The 21,568-nt window shown below is 45.8% G+C and overlaps 1 protein-coding gene across 1 annotated transcript; it reads left to right on the top strand.

Annotated features, from left to right (window-relative positions):
- Positions 1 to 5,973: 5,973 nt before the first annotated feature.
- Positions 5,974 to 20,360, top strand: Inhbc (inhibin subunit beta C). Its single transcript, XM_076920497.1, has 2 exons — positions 5,974 to 6,428; positions 18,826 to 20,360. Exons 1-2 carry the CDS (start codon positions 6,116 to 6,118, stop codon positions 19,566 to 19,568), a joined length of 1,056 nt encoding a protein of 351 aa, XP_076776612.1. The 5' UTR covers positions 5,974 to 6,115; the 3' UTR covers positions 19,569 to 20,360.
- Positions 20,361 to 21,568: the final 1,208 nt, after the last annotated feature.

The raw sequence follows: 21,568 nt of genomic DNA, 5'->3' as shown, positions 1-21,568 counted from the left end.
TAAAGCTCACGGTTTCTTGTTTTGGTCTTGAGGCGTCTCTGTGTAGCTCTCACTGTCTTGGAACTCACCGTGTTGGTAGACCAGGCTGGCCTGGAACTCACGAGACCCTCCTGCCTCTGTCTCCTCAGTGCTGGAACTAAAGGTCTTCTGCGACCTCATCAGTCAAAAATCACGTTCTTACGATGCCCTTTCAAAGATGCGGTTCTCTTCTTTGGAACAGTCATCTTAAAGTTCTAATCTCCCCTAACACAGTCTGCAAAGCAAGTTCCGGGACAGCCAGGGCTATTTAAAAAAAAAAAAAATTCTAACCCCTTCCCCGCCCCCCATTTTGTCTATTCTAGGTATTATCAATGTACTTAGTGATTATGTGGTACATACTTTGTGTTGGCTTATGACCCTTAAGCAGTTAACAGCGCTGTTGCTGGAGAGAAATGGATTGGTTCCCAGCACCCACATGGGAGCTCACAGCCATCGGTGACGCCAGTCACAGGGTGGTCGATGCACAGACGTACATAGAGGCAGAACACACATACAAATAGATCTTTTTTTAAAATGTAGTCTTAATTCAGTGGAATCCTTGTATTTTTGGTTGTGAGCCTAGCCTTTAACTGCTGAGCCATCTCTCCAGCCCCTCAGTGGAATTCTTTACTCACTGAATAGTTACAAGAAGGATGCGGGGACTAATTACAGTCCACTGTAAGTGGTTATTGGTGCGCTGAGGGATAAGAAAGCGCAATTAGTTCTTCGAGGTAAAAATCATCAAGCTTCAGAGAAACCACAGGCGGACTTTCAGCTAGCCTTAAATATATATGTATTATATGGGTTTGTCGTTTGTTGGACAGGGAAGAATGGCAGAGTCACAGGGGTGTGGCAGGATGCAGGTGTGGGATGGTGAGGATTCTCCAAGTCTTAGTATGGAGATGTGTACCTGCTAGGTAAGGCTCTGCCACTGCCCTCCACGCAGTGAAGAAGTAGGCAATTTATGTTTTTTTTTTTTTTCCCCAAGGCCTATCAAGTACCAGCTTTTCAAGTTGATGGCAGGAGGCAGTGACGGGAATGTAGAACGGGCACCTCTCTGCGGCTAACATTTCTCTTGTCCTCAGCACGATGCGTACGGTTATCTTGTCTGTTTAATAGGTACGGGAACCTGAGGCTTAGTAATTCAAAGTCCCCGATACCAAACTGAATTTGTCTTCAGAGCCTGCTCTTAACTGTGGCACTCACACAACTGAACAGCAGCAGCTGGGAGTGATGGCACACACCTGTAATCCCAGGACTGAAAGGACAGAGGCAGGAGATCCCATGCCAGTCAGAAGCCAGCCTGGTTGACACAGCAAGTTCTGGTACAGCCAGGGCTACACAGAGAGGCCCTGTCTCTAGTGGGAAGTGTAACAGGAGGAAGCCAGGCATGGTATCAGGCACCCATGGGCTACAGTACTCAGGAGGCTATGCACACAGAACTGGTAAAGCCCAATTCAGTGGTGGCCTGGTCAACATAGCAATACCCTGTGTATTTAAGTAGCCAGAAGTAAACATAGAAGGCGTGTAATGGTGCCGGGGCGGGGGGGGGGGGCGGTTAATAGGAATTGGACCTGCATTTAGTGAAGTGCTTTTACGGCAGTTATATTCAAAATCTTTTTAAACTTTTTTTTTTAAGGCAGGGGGCATTCACAACTAGCTCTGGCTAACCCTTGAATTCACTGTATACATACACCAAGCTGTTGTAACTCTGCTTGCCTCTGCCTCCCTCCTGAGTGCTGGGATTAAAGGCCTGAACCCACAGTCCATCTTACACTGGTATTCTTTTAATGAATAAAGTTATAAATTCGGTATGGTTGCTCTTGCCCATTGTGGTGGTTTCAGTAAGAATGGCCCTCATGCCGGGCAGTGGTGTCGCACGCCTTTGATCCCAGCACTTGGGAGGCAGAGACAGGTGGATTTCTGAGTTCGAGGCTAGCCTGGTCTACAGAGTGAGTTCCAGGATAGACAGGACTACACAGAGAAACCCTGTCTCGAAAAACAAACAAACAAACAAAAAAAAGTTGCTAAATATGGAGCTCTGAGTTCCAGGCCAGCCTGGTCTACATAGAGATTACCAGGCCAGCCTGGTCTATATAGAGATTTCCAAGCCAGTTTGATCTACATAGAGATTTCCAGGCCAGCCTGGTCTACAGAGTTCCAGGAAGGCCAGGACTACACACTGAAACTCATAAAAATATTTGAGAATGAAAATATAAAATCCAGTATGAAGCCTCACTGCTTTGGAATTCTGTGTAGAAGTTCATTGAATCCATAAGTCTCATCCACAGAGCTGCCTGAAAAGCCCTGAACAACGATGACACCAATTGCCATGTTAACACGAAAGAGGGAAAGCTCTCAGGGCCTCAACCCATGTATTACAGATAGATTATATAATATACATTCATCTATAATGCATACTATATTTTATATAAGATATACTATATTTTGTATTTAACATTATTTATATTTATTATTAGATATTATGTAGGTCATATAATATACATTAATATATAATGTAACATATATAATAAATATAATTATATAATATTTATATAGATTTAAAATTCTATATTTAATAAATAAATATATTTTATTTAAAGAGGCCATGAATTTGAGAGAGCCCAAAGAGATAGATCCATGGGAGGATTGGAGGGAGGAAAGAAAAGGGGAAACATGGTGTAATTAAATTTTCAAAAACTTTTTTAGAAAAGAAGTTCACCAGTCATGGTGGCACATGCCTTTAATCCCAGCACCTTGGAAGCAGAGGCAGGTGGAGCTCTGGAAGTTTTGTGGCTATTCTTGTCTACACAGTGAGCTCCAGGAGTCAGAACTACATAGTGAGACCCTATCTGGGTGTCTAGGGCTGGAGAGATGGAGAGATAAGAACACTGACTGCTCTTCTAGAGTACCAGGGTTCAAATCCCAGCAGCCACATGACAGCTTAAGACTGTCTATAACTCCAAGATCTGACACCCTCACAGACACACATGCAAGCAAAACACCACGAATGCACATCAAAGAAAAATAAAGTAAAAAGTTTCTTGAAGTGTATAGACTTTAGGTTTGGTTAATTTTGATGTGTGGTGATTTTATTTGTAACCTTTTTAGAATAAAAATTTAATAATTGTTTAAAGAATCATAAATGACCTTACTGTAATTCGTGTCAATCTCAGCCACCAGATAGATTAGTTTTTTTTTTAAAGGACATTGATTACAACACCTTTGGAGTTTTCAGCGATCATTTCCCTCACATCTCATGAATAAATTAAATGAGAAGGCAGGATGGGCTCGCATCATGTGTTCAATGTGAACCAGGAAGCACAGATTATAGGAATAATCTATTATTATATTATTAATAATAATATACAAGTAAAAAAAGCACCACATGTATCCTCATGGAAATAGATCGGAAATACAGAAACACATGGACATTTTAAAGCCATTCGAAGGGGGCTGGAAAGATGGCTCAATGGTTAAGAGCACCAGCTGCTATTTCAGAGGACCCAGGTTTGATTCCCGGTACCCACATGGAGAGCTCACAACCAGCTGCAACTCCAGTCTCAGAGAAATCTGATGCCCTCTTCTGGTCCCCACAGGCACCGCACACATGTGGTCCACAGATATACCAAACACAAAAATAAAAAATAAGCTGAGTGGTGGTATCCCAGCACTGAGGAGGCAGAGACAGGTGGATCTCTGAGTTCAAGGCCAGCCCGGTGTACAAAGCAAGTTCCAGGACAGCCAGAGCTGCCGGAGAACCTTTCTCTGGAAAACCTAAAAAGAAATTAAAAAAATAAAATAAAAAACAAGTCAGGTGTGTTGGCATGACTTTAATCCTAGCATTCAAAAGGTAGAGGCAAGCAGATCTGAGTTCAAAGCCACCCTGATCTACATAGTGAGTTCTAGGACAGCCAGCATTACATAGTGAGACCCTATCTCAAAACAAGCAAAACAAAACAAAAACAGAGAGCAGGCAGAATGGCTCAGCAGGTAAAGGTATGTGCTTCCTAGCCCAATGTGTTGGATCCCTGGTACACACATGGTGATTGAGAGAAACAACTTCTGCATGTTGTTCACAGATCTCCGAGGAATTTCTGTGTCACCACATGCACAGCACACACACACACAGGCACACACTAGACAAATAAATTGCTTTAAAAAGTTTTAATTAGAAAGACCAGGCCCATGAACTTGATGGCACACACCCTCACTGGCACTGACACAGACCCTAACACTGTGGTGGATGGTCTTGATAACTTGTCACCATTCAGGGACCAATAAGCAGAGAACTTCTGAATGTCCGCCCGTCAGCTCAGCACAGTCCTCGATTGCACGGCCGTCTGTTTGTCTGCCCATATTTCCATCTACCCATCCATTTTTCCAGATAGTTCTACCCCTCCCTTTCCTGTAATCCTGTGTCTTCTAGCCCAGCCCCGTGGCTCTCCTGGTCTCCCGCAGCTCTTACGCTGAGTTATTAATATGTAACCACCCACAGTGACTCTTTGTATCTATGTCAGCTCTTGGCCTCTGTATTCAATAAGGCTCTTCAAAAGAGACTGTTGATTACCAACAGCCGGCCGGCTATCACCGGAAACTAGGATCACTTGGTAAATTGCAATCAATGAAACTGACATGCTTGCAAATGTATTGTTTTTTCGACAATTCTGACACCCCCACCTACTTTTCTGAAGCCGCACACTAAGAACATCTGGTTTGAACATTTCTTTTCCTTAACTTTCACATGGTAACTGTGACTTAGTGGGCAAAATCCAACCAGAACTAACAAAGAAGGTTGGGCTGAGAGCCCCTAGGAGGGAATATGGAGGTGGGTGGACTTTAAGAAGCAGAGAAGAGCCAGGGTATAGAGGCCCATGCCTCAAATCCCAGGAGCTGGGAGGCAGAGGCAGCTTGGTCTACACAGAGAAGCCCTGTCTCAAAAAAACAAAAAAGAAACAAAAGGAGAAGAGGAAAAAAAAGGGGAGAGAGAGAAGGGGGAGGAGAGGAGGAGGGGAAGAAGGCAACTTGGAAGTGCCTCTGTTTTATTCTAATTTTATTTTTTTTTAAGAGTTGTCTTTAAGCAGGTGTGGTGGCACATACCAGAGACAGGCAGATCTCTGTCAGTTCAAGGCTAGGAGGGTCTACATAGCCAGTTCCAGGCCAGCCAGGGCTACACCATGAGATCCTGTCTCAAACACAAACAAACAAGCAACAAACAAAAGAGTCAGCCTCTTTACTGGACATGGTAGTCCATGCCTGTGAGACCAGATCTGAGAAGCAGATACAGGAGTTCAAAACCAACCTCCACTAAATATAGCAAGTTCAAAGTCAGCCTGATCTAAGCGAGAATCTGACTCAACCACACACCGTGCACACACAAAACGTCACTTAAAAAAAGAAAAACTGTTAAGGCCTGACTTCTGTTGATTGTCCAGCCTCAGCCCCGGAAGTAACATCTTCTTTTTTTTTTTTTTAACAGATTCTTCTTTTTTTTATGTAACATTTTTAATTTAATATTTACATTTAATTTAATATTTACATTTCATATTTTAGCCCCTTACCCCACTTCCCCCCACCACCCAGAAACCTCCTATCCCATCCCCCCCTCCTCATGCTTCTATGAGGCTGTGCCCCCACCTACCCCCCCACTCCCACCTCCCCACCCTCACATTCCCCCCCCCCCCGCCCCCCACTCAGTGTTCAGCCCTGAAGTACCATCTTAAAACCTCCGATTACAACACCTTCCCCCGAGGCTTCACAGGCTCTAACCTTTGTCCTCTGGCCGAGTAGCTCATTTGGCTAACAATCTCTCAACAGTAGAAAGAGAAAGACATTTCTTTCTTCAAACAATCCGCACATCCCCCCACCCCCCACCCCCTCTGTACTTTCACTGGCACGAGCATACAGCCAAGTTCCACCTGTACTGGGTTCATTTTTCGAGCCAGATGTTTGGCCTCTGTATCTCTGACAAAAGGAGTCATGCCAGCCGGAGGCACACTCCTCCCAGGGTCCCTGGTGGCCAGGACAGAGTTGAAGCCACTCCTGTTGAGACCCTGAGCACAGGCTTTGTGTCCTTTAAGGAAACCATCCTCCTGCAATGGCCTCCTCCTTGCTCCTGGCTCTTCTGTTTCTGACTCCAGCCAAAGTAGTGAACCTCAAAACTGATGGTCCATGTCCAGCATGTTGGGGTACCACCTTTGACCTGGAGAGCCAGCGGGAGCTGCTTCTCGATTTGGCCAAGAAAAGTATCCTGGACAAGCTGCACCTCAGCCAGCGCCCCACACTCAATCGGCCTGTGTCCAGAGGGGCTCTGAAGACCGCGCTGCAGCGCCTCCGTGGGCCTCGACGGGAAACCCTGTTGGAGCATGACCAGAGACAAGAATATGAGATCATCAGCTTTGCTGACACAGGTAAGTCCATGGTCCGCAGCTCTGCCCCAAAACCTGACCCTAGGAAGGAGAAAGTCTCCTCCCAAGTTCACTTCTGACTTCATCCTCGTCCAAACCATCCTGCTTGCAGAGTCTGCGCCTGCGCACCGGGGGTTCTCTAAGTTAGGTCAGGTTCATCTGGTGGGAGCTAGCTGGGAACTGTTAGTTTCACTTCTTTAGAAACTAATCACTCTAGCTCTCACTCTTGCTCGCTTCCCCCCACCCCCCACCCCTCTCTCTGTCTCTTAGACTCCATAACCCTCACGGTATGATCACACACAGTCCCCAGGCCAAGGATTGCTTATTGAGCACTTTGTGATTTCTCTGGCTCTAGCATCACCTCATCTTCCTCAAGACTATCCCATTTGTGTAAACAGAGAATAAGTAAGACACCAAGATTATAATATCTCTCCGCACCTCTGATCCTCCTCACGTCAGACAATGTCAAATAAACACTCAGAAAGAGATGAAAAAATAAAAAGAGTAAAGGAATTCAGTCCTGCAGCTGGGAGGTGAGGGCGCACACCTTTAATGCCAGCATTCGGGAGGCAGAAGCAGGTGGCTCTCTGAGTTCAAGGCCAGCCCGGTCTAAAGAGCAAGTTTCAGGCCAGCCACGGCCACACAGAGAAATTCTGTCTAGAAAACAAACAAACAATGGATAAAAGGTGAAGAAATAATTACTTCCATAGCGGAGGAAGCTGGAGAGAAGATGAGAAAATCTTAGAAATTTTAGAAGCTACTGAAAGCTCACTCGCTCTCACAGGGTCTGGAAGACAGCGCTCCCCACCAAGCTCCTAGCCACTTTCCCCTGACTGACACCTACTCTCTTTCCCCTCAAGATCCAGCACAAATTATGCAGCCATCGAGCCTAGACTCCCATTCTTTCAGAACCACTTATTAGCTGAGTGACCTGGGTAGTTAATAGTCAGCTTTCTCATTCATAAATGAGGATAGTGAAAGGATAGCTTAGATTTAAATAGCTTAATATAATATGAAGTCTTTAGAACGGCAAGAACTAGGAAGGAGCAAGAAGTAGACGGCTCAGCTCCTGTCCAGGAAGACTCTTTCTCTCTGAGTCTTCACGTGGTAGAGAGACATGAGGGAACTCTCTGAAGTATCTTTTAACAGGACAGGAATCCCTTCTCCAGGACTCTGCCCTCACGACCTAGTAACCTTGCACAGGCCACACCTCCTGGTGCTTTCACTTTGGGATTCCAATTTCAATGCAATTTGTTTTTTCTTTTTTGAGACAGGGTCTCTCTACATAGCCCAAACTGGCTTGAAACTCATAATGTAGCTCAGACTGGCCAAACATAATCTCCTTGCCTTAACATCCCAAACACTGGGATTACAGACACACGCCCAGCTTCAGCAAGTTTTGAGGGGACACAAGGGAAAAAAAAATCTATAGCAGCCTTTCCCATGAGACTTCTGATCATTCTAGCCTAACCTTCTTTAAAACATGGTGGCTGGACTCCAAGAGGGCAAGTTCAGAGTAAATGATTGTCCAGTTTCTACATACACTTTGTTTATCTTTGTGGCACTGACAAAGCATGTCACTGTGGCTAAGTCCAGAATCAGGATGACATGGAACTGGATAAAACCATGCAAACCAGGAGATGTGTCCCCTGGGAGCAGCCAACATAGCAACACACAAAATGCAGCCGTCACCACCCCTCCCCCATCCTGGATTCCTCTATATCACTTTCCCATCCATTATACTGTTAGCATCAGGTTTGAGGCCAGCGGTCTCATCACCTAAATCAGAGGCTGAATCGTGTGGGTCTTCTGTTACTTTTTCTCCAGGTCCGGGGATCTCCAGTGGTGTCCCAGAACAGGCTCATGGGACTTAAGACAGCTAATGGTGAACACACCTGGGTTCACTTATGCTGCATTAGAGCCTTGAAATTGGGCCCTACAGAAGAATTTATAGTAGAGAAATATCACTGGGAATCAGAGCTTTAAGGTCCCCTGTTAAATACAGTGTTAAACACACCACTGCCTATGCCCGAAAAATAAGTTATATCTTCCTCCCTCCCTCCTACCGCCATGCTGAGGCTAAGACAGAGACCCGATAACCGCAACAGACATTCTCCTTCAGATGGGTTTGGGGAATGGAACACAGAGTGGTCACTGGCTCATAAACACCTCCCTCTCTGATTGTTCTTGCTGGCCTCAGTCTCAGGATCCTCTTGCCTAAATGCTGGGATAGTGTGGGCCACCAAGCCCAGCACCGAACCATGAAAGTCCTGATTTCCTGCCCAGCACATATCTGAGTCTACACAGATAATTCCCTTGGTTGGGCCTGATTCTGCTCTGTGTGGAGCTGCTGGCTCCAAGATCGACGGTCACAGGTCTGGGCTCTCTGCTTCAAAAATGTCCTCACTTTTGAACAAGAAATAGGCAGTGTTTGCAAATAAATGCAGAGCCCTCTATGCTATCTGTCTATGTATGTATGTATGTATGTATCTATCTATCTATCTATCTATCTATCTATCTATCTATCATCTATTCATCTATCTATCTACCTATCATCTATCTATCTACCTATCATCTATCATCTATCTACCTATCATCTATCTATCTACCTATCATCTATTATCTATCTATCTATCATTTATCTATTTATCATCTATCTACCTATCATCTATCTAGCTACCTATCTATCATCTATCTATCAATCTATTATCTATTAATCTATTATCTATCTACCTACCTTTAGTTAGTTAGTTAGTTAGTTAGTTAGTTAGTTAGTTGAGATAGGGTCTCACTCTGTAGTCCTGGGCTAGCGAACTCACTCTGTAGACCAGGTTGGCCTCTGGCCTCTAACACACAAAGATCAGCCTGCAGTGCTCCCCAGTGCTGGGAATCAAAGGAGCCTGCCCCACCCCTTTCCCTTTTTTTTTTAAGAGACAATTATTTACTTATTTTTATTTTATGTGCATTGAAGGGATAAATAATTTATTTTTATTTGTGTGTATTGATGTTTTGCCTCCATGTGTGTTTGTGTGAGGATGTCAGATCCCCTGGAACTGGTATTACAGACAGTTGTGAGCTGCCATGTGGGTGCTGGGAATTGAACCCAGGTTCTCTGGAAGACCAGTCAGTGCTCTTAACCACTGGGCCATCTCTCCAGCCCCTCCTCCCACCCTTTCATTTTGTATGTTTGCAGTGCAGAGGACAAGCAGTCTGCTGACTGATACCCCCCCCCCATCTCTCTTTCCATTTATCTGTATCCCTTTCAGTCCCAACTGCTGCTTCCTTGACTGTTAAAGTTTTCTTTAAGGCGGTAGACTCAGCAGCTTTCTCTGGAGAAACCTGAGCCTACTTTTCTTTTGTGTTTTGCTTTGTTGGGTTGGTTTTTTGAGAGAGAGTTTCTCTGTGTAGCAGCCCTGGCTGCCCTGGAACTCATTCTTTAGACCAGGCCATCTCTGCCCCCAACCACACCCAAACCCTGGGACTAAAGGTGTGCACCACCACCACCACCACCACCACCACCACCACCACCACCGCCGCCGCCGCCTGGCTATACTGTCTTTTCTTAAGCCTGGCTCTCACTTTCAATGTGTCACTGGAGGCTGGGGTCTGAGCCAGGTGTTTCCAGGTTCTTACCCAAGTGATTAAAAATAAAAGCTCACACAGATTTGCAAAAGAAGCAAGATAATTTATCTGGAGCAAATCGATAGCACGGATTAAATGGGGATAACTGGATCACATGATGTGATGATTTGTATATGCTTGGCCCAGAGAGTAGCACTAAGGAGGTGTGGCCTTGTTGGAGTAGGTGTGTCACTGTGGGTGTGGGCTATCAGACCCTCATCCTAGCAGCCTGGAAGCCAGTCTTCTGCTAGCAGCCTTTAGATGAAGATGTAGAACTCTCAGCTCCTCCTGAACCATGCCTGCCTAGATGCTGCCATGCTCCTGCCTTGATAATAATAGACTGAACCTCTGAACCTGTAAGCCAGCCTCAATTAAATGTTGTCCTTATAAGAGTTGACTTGGTCATGGTGTCTGTTCACAGCAGTAAAACCCTAAGACACATGACTAAGGACACTCAGGCTCCAGCTACTGTTTGGGGCTTCCTTTTGTGAGATTCAAAGAGGGGATTTAGTTCCTAAGGGATGTCGTCTGTAAGTTCACTATCTTGATTATGACATTAGACCATACATTCACTTTCCTACCATCCATGCCCCATCCCATAATGCATCACACCCGATTATGCACAGGCATCAGATGGAAAATGAGAGATTCTCTCTAACCGGTCACTATTATCAGATAAAGGACAGTCTTGCCCTACTGTGTGTCCACCCAAAACCAGTTCAGCCCTACTGGCCCTTCTGATCTTCATACCTGAATACATTGGGAATATATTTGAATGGAAACTCTCTAAATTTGACTGTTATCAGGGGCAGGGGAACTCATACCATTGTTCAAGGATGGAAGAACATGTAGTCCAATGCAAATAAGGGGCTGGGGGTCCTAAAACTGCTCTATGCATTATAATAAGGGGCTGGGGGTCCTAAAACTGCTCTATGCATTATAATAAGGGGCTGGGGGTCCTAAAACTGCTCTATGCATTATAATAAGGGGCTGGGGGTCCTAAAACTGCTCTATGCATTATAATAAGGGGCTGGGGGTCCTAAAACTGCTCTATGCATTATAATAAGGGGCTGGGGGTCCTAAAACTGCTCTATGCATTATAATAAGGGGCTGGGGGTCCTAAAACTGCTCTATGCATTATAATAAGGGGCTGGGGGTCCTAAAACTGCTCTATGCATTATTGGGAAAGGGGTGAGTGTGTCGAGCTTGTGCAGTCGAAGGAACTAGATTCCCAAGTAGATTCCTGTAGGGGGTGTGTATAACTAAAACCAAAATGGCCGTCTCAGGGTACCAAACGTGCCTACGCTTCCGTGCCTCAGATGCTTATGGTTGAATCTGTATTAAAACTCTTTTCTTAATAAATTAACCGATCTGGAAAGTGGTGGTTTAGCCTTTAATCTCAGAACTCAGGAGACAGAGGCAGGCAAATCTCTGTGAGTTTGAGGACAGCTTGGTCTACAGACAGGGATGTTACACAGAGAAACCCTGTCTCAAAAAAACAACCAATCAACCAACCAACCAACCAATAAATTAAAGGTTAAAAAATAAACTAAATTTTTTGAAGGACTCCATAGATCTGTAAATAATATAGTATAGTCGATTCAGTCAGCTGTAACGTGGCCTGTGCCATCAGGGTGAACCACAAGCCAGCAAGGTACTTCACACCTGTAACCCCAACACTCGGAAACTGAGGTCTCTGAATTTGAGGCAAAATACTGTAACTCTGTCTCAGAAAACCAAGTATATAAGTAAATAAACAAATTCATTTTAGATCTTAACAAGGTGTTGGATCTTAGCAAAAAGTTTTCTGTCTCCCTTTTCATTTGGCCTAGCCTTTACTCTGTGTTCTACCACCAGGGTCCTGGGTTTTTATTATTATTATTATTATTATTATTATTATTATTATTATTATTATTATTAAACTTATTTTGAGACAGTGTCTTAGTTAGGGTTTCTATTGCTGTAAAAAGACATCACAACCATGGCCATTTTTTCTTTTAAGATTTAGTGTGTGTGTGTGTGTGTGTGTGTGTGTGTGTGTGTGTGTGTACACTGTCACTGTCTTCACACACACCAGAAGAGGGCATCGGATTCCATCACAGGTGGTTGTAAACTACCATGTGGTTGCTGGGAATTAAACTCAGAACCTCTGGTGCTCTTAACCACTGAGCCATCTCTCCAGCCCAGGCAACTCTTATAAAGGAAAACACTTCACTGGGGCTGGCTTACAGTTTCAGAGGTTTAATCCATATACTCGTGGTAGGAAGCATGGTAGCATCCAGGCAGACATGGTGCTGGAGAAGGAGCTGAGAGTTCTATCTACATTTTGATCCACAGGCAGCAGGAGACTGTCTCATTGTGCACAGCTCCAGCATGTAACACCCCAACGCCCACCCCCAAAATGACACACTTTCTCCAACAAGGCTGAACCTCCTAATAGTGCCACTTCCTATGGGCCAAGCATTCGAACACATGAGTCTATGGGGCTATTCCTATTCAAACCATCTCACTATGGATCCCTGGCTGACCTGAAACTCTCTATATAGACCAGGCTGGACTTGAACTTAGAGATCCAGCTACCCACAGCCAACAAGGAATTTTTTTTTTTTGTCCTGAGGTTATTTTTTAAGAGCTTTTTGTCCTAGTAAGGTGATGCAAACCTTTAATCCCAGCACTTGGGAGGCAGAGGCAGGTGGATTTCTGAGTTTGAGGCCAGCCTGGTCTACAGAGTGAGTTCCAGGACAGCCAGGGCTACACAGAGAAACCCTGTCTGAAAGAAAGAAAGAAAGAAAGAAAGAAAGAAAGAAGGAAGAAAGAAGAAAATAGCCTTTAAAAAAGATTAATCTACTTATTATATGTATGTGTGTATGCCTACATAAGTTTATGTATACTATACAGGGGTCAGAGGGCATCAGATCTCTTGGAATTGGGGTTATTGTTAGCTGTGAGACACTGAATATATATGCTGGCAATTTAACCTAGGGCCTTTGCAAGAGCATAGACTTTAATAATCATGCAGTCAGACAAAAAGAAAAAAGGATTTTATTTTTCTTTTTTGTTTGTTTGTTTTTTTTTGTTTTTTGTTTTTTGTTTTTTTTTGGGTTTTTTGAGACAGGGTTTCTCTGTGTAGTCCTGGCTGTCCTGGAACTCACTCTGTAGACCAGGCTGGCCTCGAACTCAGAAATCCGCCTGCCTCTGCCTCCCAAGTGCTGGGATTAAAGGCGTGCGCCACCGCCGCCCGGCCAGGATTTTTATTTTTCAATCTTGCAAGTCCTTTTAGAAATATTTTAGGTTTATAAGTGTGTGATTGTTACATTTTGTTTCCTTGAAGGAGGGCTTCATGCTGTGGTCCAGGCTGTCCTAGAACTCACTAAGTAGCCCAGGTTGGCCTCAAACTCACAGCAATCCTCCTACCTCAGCCTCCCAAATGCTAAAGAATTACAGATGTGAGTCACTGCTCCTGGCTCCCGGCCCACACCCATTTCTACCTCCACCCTATCTTCCCCAATTCCTCCCACCCCTCTACCCTCCCCCACCCCCACCTCCAGCACATTCGTCCTGAAATGCCTCATCACAGGAATCTAAAATAAGACAATTTCAGTATCCTGCCAGGAAATCTTTCTAGCTAAAGTCACAACTTAGTTAGAAACAGTTTCTGGCGTCCAAGTTACTACAGGTGACAGACAACCCAGAACTTGAGTTCCTCCATCTCCAAGTTCCATGGCAGCCTCCTTTTCTCCCCTGTCTTTCCAAACAGGCTCTTCTCTGTCCTTCCTAACTTTGCCTGCACCTGAGTCCCAAGGGGAAAGAGACAAGGTAATGGTGGTAACACCCCACTTCTGATACAAATTCCTACTTCTGTGAGTTGTTAATATCACATACCAACATAAAACAGGCGGTGGCTGCTGCTGCTGCTTGGGATTTTGTTCGTTTGTGGTCCTGGCAGTAAGTCCCATTCACCACACACACTAGGCAACAGCTCTGATGCCTAAACTACACCCCAGCCCCACATGCTAACGTACGTGTGTGTGTGTGTGTGTGTGTGTGTGTGGTGTGTGTTTTATTTAGGGCATGGGGAGGGGAGTTGAGGGCGTAGTAGATACAGAAAAAGGCAGAGAAAGAGAGAGGGAGAGAGGAGAGAGAGGAGAGAGAGGGAGAGAGAAGAAGAAAAAGGAGAAGGAGGAAGAGAGGCCAGCCATGAACATGTGGAGAGAGGTGGGGGGAGGGGAATGGGGAGAGAAGGGACAGAAAGGGAAGAGGGCAAGAGAACAAGAGAGCAAGAGTCTTTTTATATTTTTAACATAGTTTTTTGGGGGGAGTTTATCTTATTTTGCTTTTGTTTGGGTGTTTTCCAGAATCTCACTCTGTAGGGTGAGGCTGACCTAGACTTTCCGACAATCCTCCTGCTTCAGCTTCCAAACAACAAGTAGAACAGGCACGAGCCATCACGTGTAGCTTAACAGATTGTCTTACAGTAGTTCACTTTTCTCGTGATTTTGTCTTGACTTAGTTTGACCTGACAGTTTTATGAGCCTGGTTATCTGAGGCCACTAAAGCCACTATAGCCAGGTGAGGCCCAAAAGGGACCTGGATGTCTGTGACAGTCCCTGATCCTCCCGGCTTTTTCTGAAGGGTTTCTCATCATTTAAAACACTGTCTCTGGCTCCTAAGAGCCCAAGATCTCAGTGTAGAAGTTGTTATCAAAGTGCTTGTTAATGTCTCACTGGCTAACCCTCTGCAGGTTCAGGATCTCAATAAGAAAGTAATAGATAAAGTCATGAATGTTCGAAGGTACTGGTTTGGGGGAACTAATGATGTAACAGTCTTTTGTTATTCTTGAGCTTTGTTCTGTTACTTGTTAGATTTCATTTTTATTGTTTTTAATGTGTGTGTGCGCGCTCACATGTAAGTGCAGGTGCCTACAGAAGCCATAGGAGCTGGACTTACAGACTGTGTGAGCCACCCAATATGGGTGCTAGAATTTGAGCTTAAGTCCAGTGGAAGTAAATGCTCTTAGCCACAGAGCTGTCTCTCTAGCGCTTTTTTCTGTTTCTGCAACAGTGTCTCAGGGCCCTTGTTGGCCTTGAACTCCCTATATCCCTGAGGATGACCTTGAAGGTCTGATCCTCCTGCTTCCACGACCTCCCTAGTGCTGGGATTTTATGGGTGTACAACACCTCGTCTTGTCTTATTCTGTGCTGGGAGTGGAACCCCAGGCTTTGAACATGCTGGGCAAGCAAGCACTCCATCAATAGAACTTAGCCATCAGTTTCCAGCACTACAAGGATCAAACAAAAGCCAGATGCTGTGGCACACAGCTGTAATACCAGCACTAAGCAGGCAGAGGTTCCTTCATTTGAGAAAAAGAATACCTCAGTAGGGAGGCTGAGAGATGATGTTGTAATGGAGAAATAAAGGCAGTTACAGGCAGGTGTGGTGGCACACACCCTCCCTAACCCCTGGCGATGGCATCATGAGTTCAAGGCCCGAGCTACTGAAAAACTTAAAGGCCATCTTTGTCTACATGGTAAGAACCTGTATCAAAATCTCACCCCGAAAAGAAATTAAGATAATAGCGTTACTACCCTTTAGAGTCATTCTGGTGAGGGACCAGATGTGGGGAGAAGGCAATCACAGGGTTTGTAGAGGCGAGAAGGCAAGGAGTCCTCCCGTTGGTGAGATTCACACACAGAAAGGAGAGATGACTAGAAAGAGAAATGGTGATCCTCTGGTTAGAGCGGCTGGGCCATGATGTGCTGGCAGAACATCCGCATGCCGCTGCCTAGCAGCTGTAAATGTAGGCGTGAAGTCGGTGATACCCGAATCCGTAGGTCCTGTCTCTGTATGCAAATTGACCTGACCTAGCTATATGAGAATCACTCACATAAAGACTGCTTTGATGATGACTTACAGTATGGCCAAGGAGCCCTCTTTGCATAGAGCTAAAGAAAAGGAAGGCAGAAGACCTTGGAGCAGTTAAAGAACCTTCGCACTGAAGGTACAAAGGAAATCCTGGAAGGAAACCAAGTGAGAACTCAAGTGTAGGCAGATCTCAGTGGAGGAGCGCTTTCCTCAAACACGTTAGCCCTGAGCATCCTCTCCAGCATGTGCCGCACACAGCTCTAACCCCAACACTCAGGCAGCGGAGGACAGACAATCAAGACTTCAGTGTTATCCTCTGAGACACAGGGAGTTCTAGACCAGTCTCGTAAAAAGCAAAACTAAAACAAAAAGACTGTGAAGACATTTTCCTGCCAGATGACTACTACGCTTACCTCTTCTCCACTTGGTCCCAGCTGGGACTAACGGGTGATCCGAGTTCCCCTCCCTTCCTTTCTGTTTGTCATAAAACCCTATGACAGTTCAGCCAAGCTAATGGCTGCTTTGTAACAGAAATGGACTTTAATTCCATTTTCCAGTAAGATATCAGATATTCCTGTTTCCATCTGAGCTTTCAATAGAATTCTTTTTCCATCCCTATTTCGACAAACATTTCTCTTCCCCTGCCCCCGCCCCAGCTCTCTCTCTCTCTCTCTCTCTCTCTCTCTCTCTCTCTCTCTCTCTCTCTCTCTCTCCTCAAGTACGGGGGTTGATCATAAACATATGCCTCCATGCCTGGCTCCACCACCAACTTTTAAAGGTTTTACCTGCATGTATGATGTATATGCACCAACCACATGCGAGTTTGGTGCTCCTGGAGACCAGAAGAGGCATCGGATTCCCACTGAAGTTTTAGATGGTTATGAGCTGCCATGTGGTTGCTGGGAATCTAACCCAGGTTCTTTGGAAAAGCAGTCATTGCTCTTAATCTCTGAGCCATCTCTCCAGTCTCTTCTGCTATTGCTGTAGTTATAACCACTCAACTCATCTCTAAGAGGCATCAGACTTTATGATTCTCCAGGTTTTTTTTTGGGGGGGGGGGGTTGGTTTGGTTTGATTTTTGAAACAGGGTCTTATGGCTGGGCATGGTGGCACATGGCTTTAGTCTCAGCATTTAGGAGGCAGAGGCAGGAAGAAGGGAGGAGAGAGGAAGAAGAAGAAGAAAGAGGAGGAGGAGGGAAGAAAGAAAGAAAGGAAGAAAGAAAGGAGGGAGGGAGGGAGGAAGGGAGGAAAGAGGGGAGGAAGAGAGTCTGCACCCCTGGTCAGCCTGAAACTTGCTATGTTTCGCATTGGTTTTAAACTCACAGAGATCTGCCTGCCTCTGGCTCCTGATAATGCTCCATTTTTGATCCCTCACCAGAACTGCCCGCTATACTTCATGGAAACCTAGGCTATTCTTTAACCTCCTTCTCCAAATTCTCTCATCTTCTACTCAGTTCTAAAGCCACTTGGTTTTTAGGTATTTGTTAGTACATCTTCTTCTCAGAGCTGGAGACATGGCTAAGCTGTTTGTCCCAGCATTCAGGAGGCAGATGCATGTGGATCTCTGAGTTCCAGGAAAGCCTGGGCTACAGAGTGAGTTCCAGAAAAGCCTGGGCTATATAGTAAGAGAAACCTAGTGTCAAAAAAAAATCAGTTATTGCTCTTCCAGAGGACAAGTTCAGTTCCCAGCACCCATACCTGGTATCCCAGCAACCTTTAACTCCAGCTTCAATGGATCTAACACCCTCTTCTGGACTCTGCAGGCTGCAGGCACTTACACACACACACACACAGACACACACACTCATCCACACTATTAAAAGAAAACAGGTGTGGTGTCACACACCTCTAACCCTAGAGCTTGGAAGATAGAGACAGGAGGATTAGAAGTTTAAGGTTAGCCTTGGCTACATGGAAAGTTAGGCCAGCCAGAGACATATTGGACCCAGTCTCCAAAAGCAATATAAATCAATACAGGAAATGGAGCGATGGCTCAGTGGTGAAGAGCACTGTCTGCTCTTCCAGAGGACTTGGTTTGATTCCCAGAACCCACACAATGGTTCACAGTCATCTGTGACTCCCTCTAACCACTACATGTATGCTGTCATCTATGTGCTCCCGCTCTCACACACATATACACATACACAAGCACACAACCAGTTAAAATTAAAGTGAAACAAAAACTGGGCATAGTGATACTACACAGTGGTGCATCTATGTCTGTGTGTGTGTGTGTCTGTGTGTCTGTGTGTATCTGTATGTCTATGTGTATCTGTGTGTCTGTGTATATCTGTGTGTGTCTGTATGTGTCTGTGTGTATGTCTGTCTGTGTCTATCTGTATATGTACGTCTATGTGTGTGTGTGTGTATCTGTGTATGTGTCTGTGTGTGTGTGTATCTGTGTGTGTCTGTGTCTGTGTGTATGTCTGTCTATGTGTGTCTATCTGTGTATGTATGTCTATGTGTGTGTGTGTATCTGTCTATGTGTGTCTGTGTATCTGTGTGTGTGTGTCTGTGTGTGTCTCTGTGTGTGTCTCTGTGTGTGTCTGTGTATGCATCTGTGTGTGTTTATGTATGTGTCTGTGTGTGTATATGTGTCTGCATGTGTATCTGTGTGTCTGTATGTATGTGTCTGTGTATGTATGTCTCTGTGTGTGTCTGTCTGTGTGTGTGTATATATGTATGTCTCGATCTGTGTGTGCATGCCCATGTTTAAGCCTGTAACCCCAGCATTCTGGAAGTGGAGGCAGGGGGATCATCAGTTCAAGACTGTCCTTGTCTGCATATTGAGTTTAAGGCTAGCTTGAGCTGCATGAGCCATCGTCTCAAACAACCGGAGAAGAAAAGCGTGCTGAGAACAGGCATCTGGTAGAGCTGACCCGAAGGCTGCAATGACTTCCCTGTGGCTTCTTCACAGGGCTTTCTGGCATCAACCAGACCCGTCTTGAGTTCCACTTCTCTGGTAGAACGGCTGGTGGCGTGGAGGTCCGGCAGACCCGCTTCATGTTCTTCGTGCAGCTTCCTCCCAACACCACCCAGACCATGAATATAAGAGTCCTTGTGCTAAGACCATATGACACCAACCTCACCTTGGCAAGCCAATACATGCTGCAAGTGGATACCAGTGGCTGGCACCAGCTTCTCCTGGGACCGGAAGCTCAAGCTGCTTGCAGCCAGGGGCACCTTACTCTGGAGCTGGTACCAGAAAGCCAGGTGGCCCACAGTTCCTTGATCTTGGGTGGATTTTCCCACAGGCCTTTTGTGGCAGCCCAGGTAAGAGTCGAGGGCAAGCATCGGGTTCGCCGGCGAGGTGTTGACTGCCAGGGTGTGTCCAGGATGTGCTGTCGACAAGAGTTCTTCATAGACTTCCGTGAGATTGGCTGGCATGACTGGATCATCCAGCCCGAAGGCTATGCCATGAACTTCTGCACCGGACAGTGCCCACTACATATGGCAGGCATGCCTGGCATCTCTGCATCCTTTCACACTGCAGTGCTGAATCTGCTCAAAGCCAACACAGCTGCCAGCACCACCGGTGGGGGCTCGTGCTGTGTGCCTACATCTCGGCGCCCTCTGTCTTTGCTCTACTATGACAGGGACAGCAACATTGTCAAGACGGATATACCTGATATGGTGGTGGAGGCCTGTGGGTGCAGTTAGCTCATGTGTGATACAGGTAGCCTAAGGTAGAGCGGTCCTCCTCAGGAAGGGGTGACTCTGCTCCCACTCCTGTCCAGAATGTAAGCACCTTCTTTCTAAGCATGTACACTTCCCTCTGTTGACTCATAGATCCACCTCTAAAGAGAGTCACTCATGACCAATGATAGCCTTTCTCTCACCTGGAACATGGCTGACCCAGTAGACCCACATCTTCAGCCTTAGGCCAGGGCTAATCCACTGCCAACCACAAGCAATATCATTTCGTTCCCAGCCAACACACCCTAGTCAACTATGTCATCTACTCTGCCTCCCTATCCTTGCCACCCAGTGGCTCCTACCCCACGATGACGTGCCTTAGTGTCTCCCCCTGAATTCTATGGCTCTCTGAAGAACCCCTTCCTCAGGTTCACCCAAGATTATATTGCTGCTTTCCAAAGCAAGGCTCATCTCTCCAATTTTGAGGCCCTCACCCAGATGTGTCACTAAATACTGTTTGCACAGCTGCCTGTGTTCTCTGCCCTTCTCTGCCCTCAGGGGTGATATACCAAGCTTCTACGTCGTCTGAACTCTACAGCTGAACTTGACCAAAGGGAGACTCAGGTTGGAAACTTAAAGCCTAGGATGACACAGAAAAACTCTATCACATGTATAGGTCCAGCCCTGCACTGGAGAGACTGAGGCAGGAAATCTACCTGAAGGTTGAGGCCAGCTAGCTTTAGGCTAGCCTGGGCTATGCTGTTAAGACCTTGTCACAAAGTAAAAGAAGGGAAAATAAAAGAATATTTTCTTTTCTTTTTTTTTAGAATTATTTATTTAGTTTATGTATGTGAGTACAATGTATCTATCTGTCTTCAGACACAGCAGAAGAGGGCATCGGATTCCATTACAGATGGTTGTGAGCCACCATGTGGTTGCTGGGAATTGAACTCAGGACCTCTGGAAGGGCAGTCAGTGCTCTTAATCACTGAGGCATCTCTCCAGCCCCAAAAGAATATTTTCTATGTCTGCCCCCCCCCCACTTATTTACAGGTTGTGGCTCCGTATAACCATGGCTGTGCTGTGTCTACGTCACACCGTTGTTTTGACACTAAGGGCTCCTGATGGTGCCTCCACTGTCTAGTCCCTGGTGTTTGAACATCCCTTTTTTTCAACTCACTGTGTAGAGCAGGCTTGCCTAAAACTCACAGAGATCCACCTTCTTCTACTAGGATTAATGGTCTTCACCACCATGCCTAGCTTAGAGCATCACTCTGTTGGTTCCCTTAACCCCACCTATGACTGTAACTCTCTCACTAATTCCTCCTGAGATAGCTCAAAGGGTCCCCTGCTCCTATTGGGATGTTCCCTAGTACCCCAGATCACTGGACCTTTCTTCACATGGACCCCTCCAGCCAGGTTGTCCCATCTGTCCCATACCTCACGTCTCTTTCCTCTTCCAGGACGCCCCTTCTTCCTTCCTCTCCCTCCATCCTCCATTCAGAACTACCCTCCAATGGTTTCGTGGCTAATAATGAACTAGCTTTTGCCTGGATCTCATCTCCCTCTGTACTCACTCCAAGAGTTGAGACAGATCAATAATCAATTATCCAGTGAGCCAGCACTGGACACAGGCTGGCAGAGGCATCCTCTGAGCTGGTGGCTGGAAGTCTGCCTCACCTCCCTCCTATGTGCTCTTAGAGCTTTACCATGAGTCCTGCCTGGAGGCTTGAGTGGGACCAGACAAGGAAGGCCTCAGATAACGAGAGGGCAGCATTTATCCCGAGATCTGGTGCTCCTTGACCTTTGCCTTTCTTTCCTCACCACCCCTTTGGCTGGACAGCCCTGAACTGGGGTCGATATCGTCTGCAGCCCAAGGCCAGGTTTGCGCAAAGCCCATGTGTCCTTTGGGAAATGCGATGTCTGTGTTTGCTCAGCACATACTCCCCACATACCAGGTAAGAGGTCCCTGTAATGGAGACACAGGAGTGGAGACCTTCGAGGGATCTTTTGGGGAGCTGCAA

The sequence above is a fragment of the Arvicanthis niloticus genome, chromosome 22 (assembly GCF_011762505.2).
Source record: "Arvicanthis niloticus isolate mArvNil1 chromosome 22, mArvNil1.pat.X, whole genome shotgun sequence".
Lineage (NCBI taxonomy): Eukaryota > Metazoa > Chordata > Mammalia > Rodentia > Muridae > Arvicanthis > Arvicanthis niloticus.
This window is presented reverse-complemented; position numbering and strand designations above follow the sequence as displayed.

Bases quoted from the DNA above. Each gene is read 5' to 3' on its own strand.
- Inhbc (XM_076920497.1), top strand. From the start codon at position 6,116: ATGGCCTCCTCCTTGCTCCTGGCTCTTCTGTTTCTGACTCCAGCCAAA. The intron at 6,429-18,825 runs GTAAGTCCATGG...GCTTCTTCACAG, and splicing joins CATCAGCTTTGCTGACACAG to GGCTTTCTGGCATCAACCAG.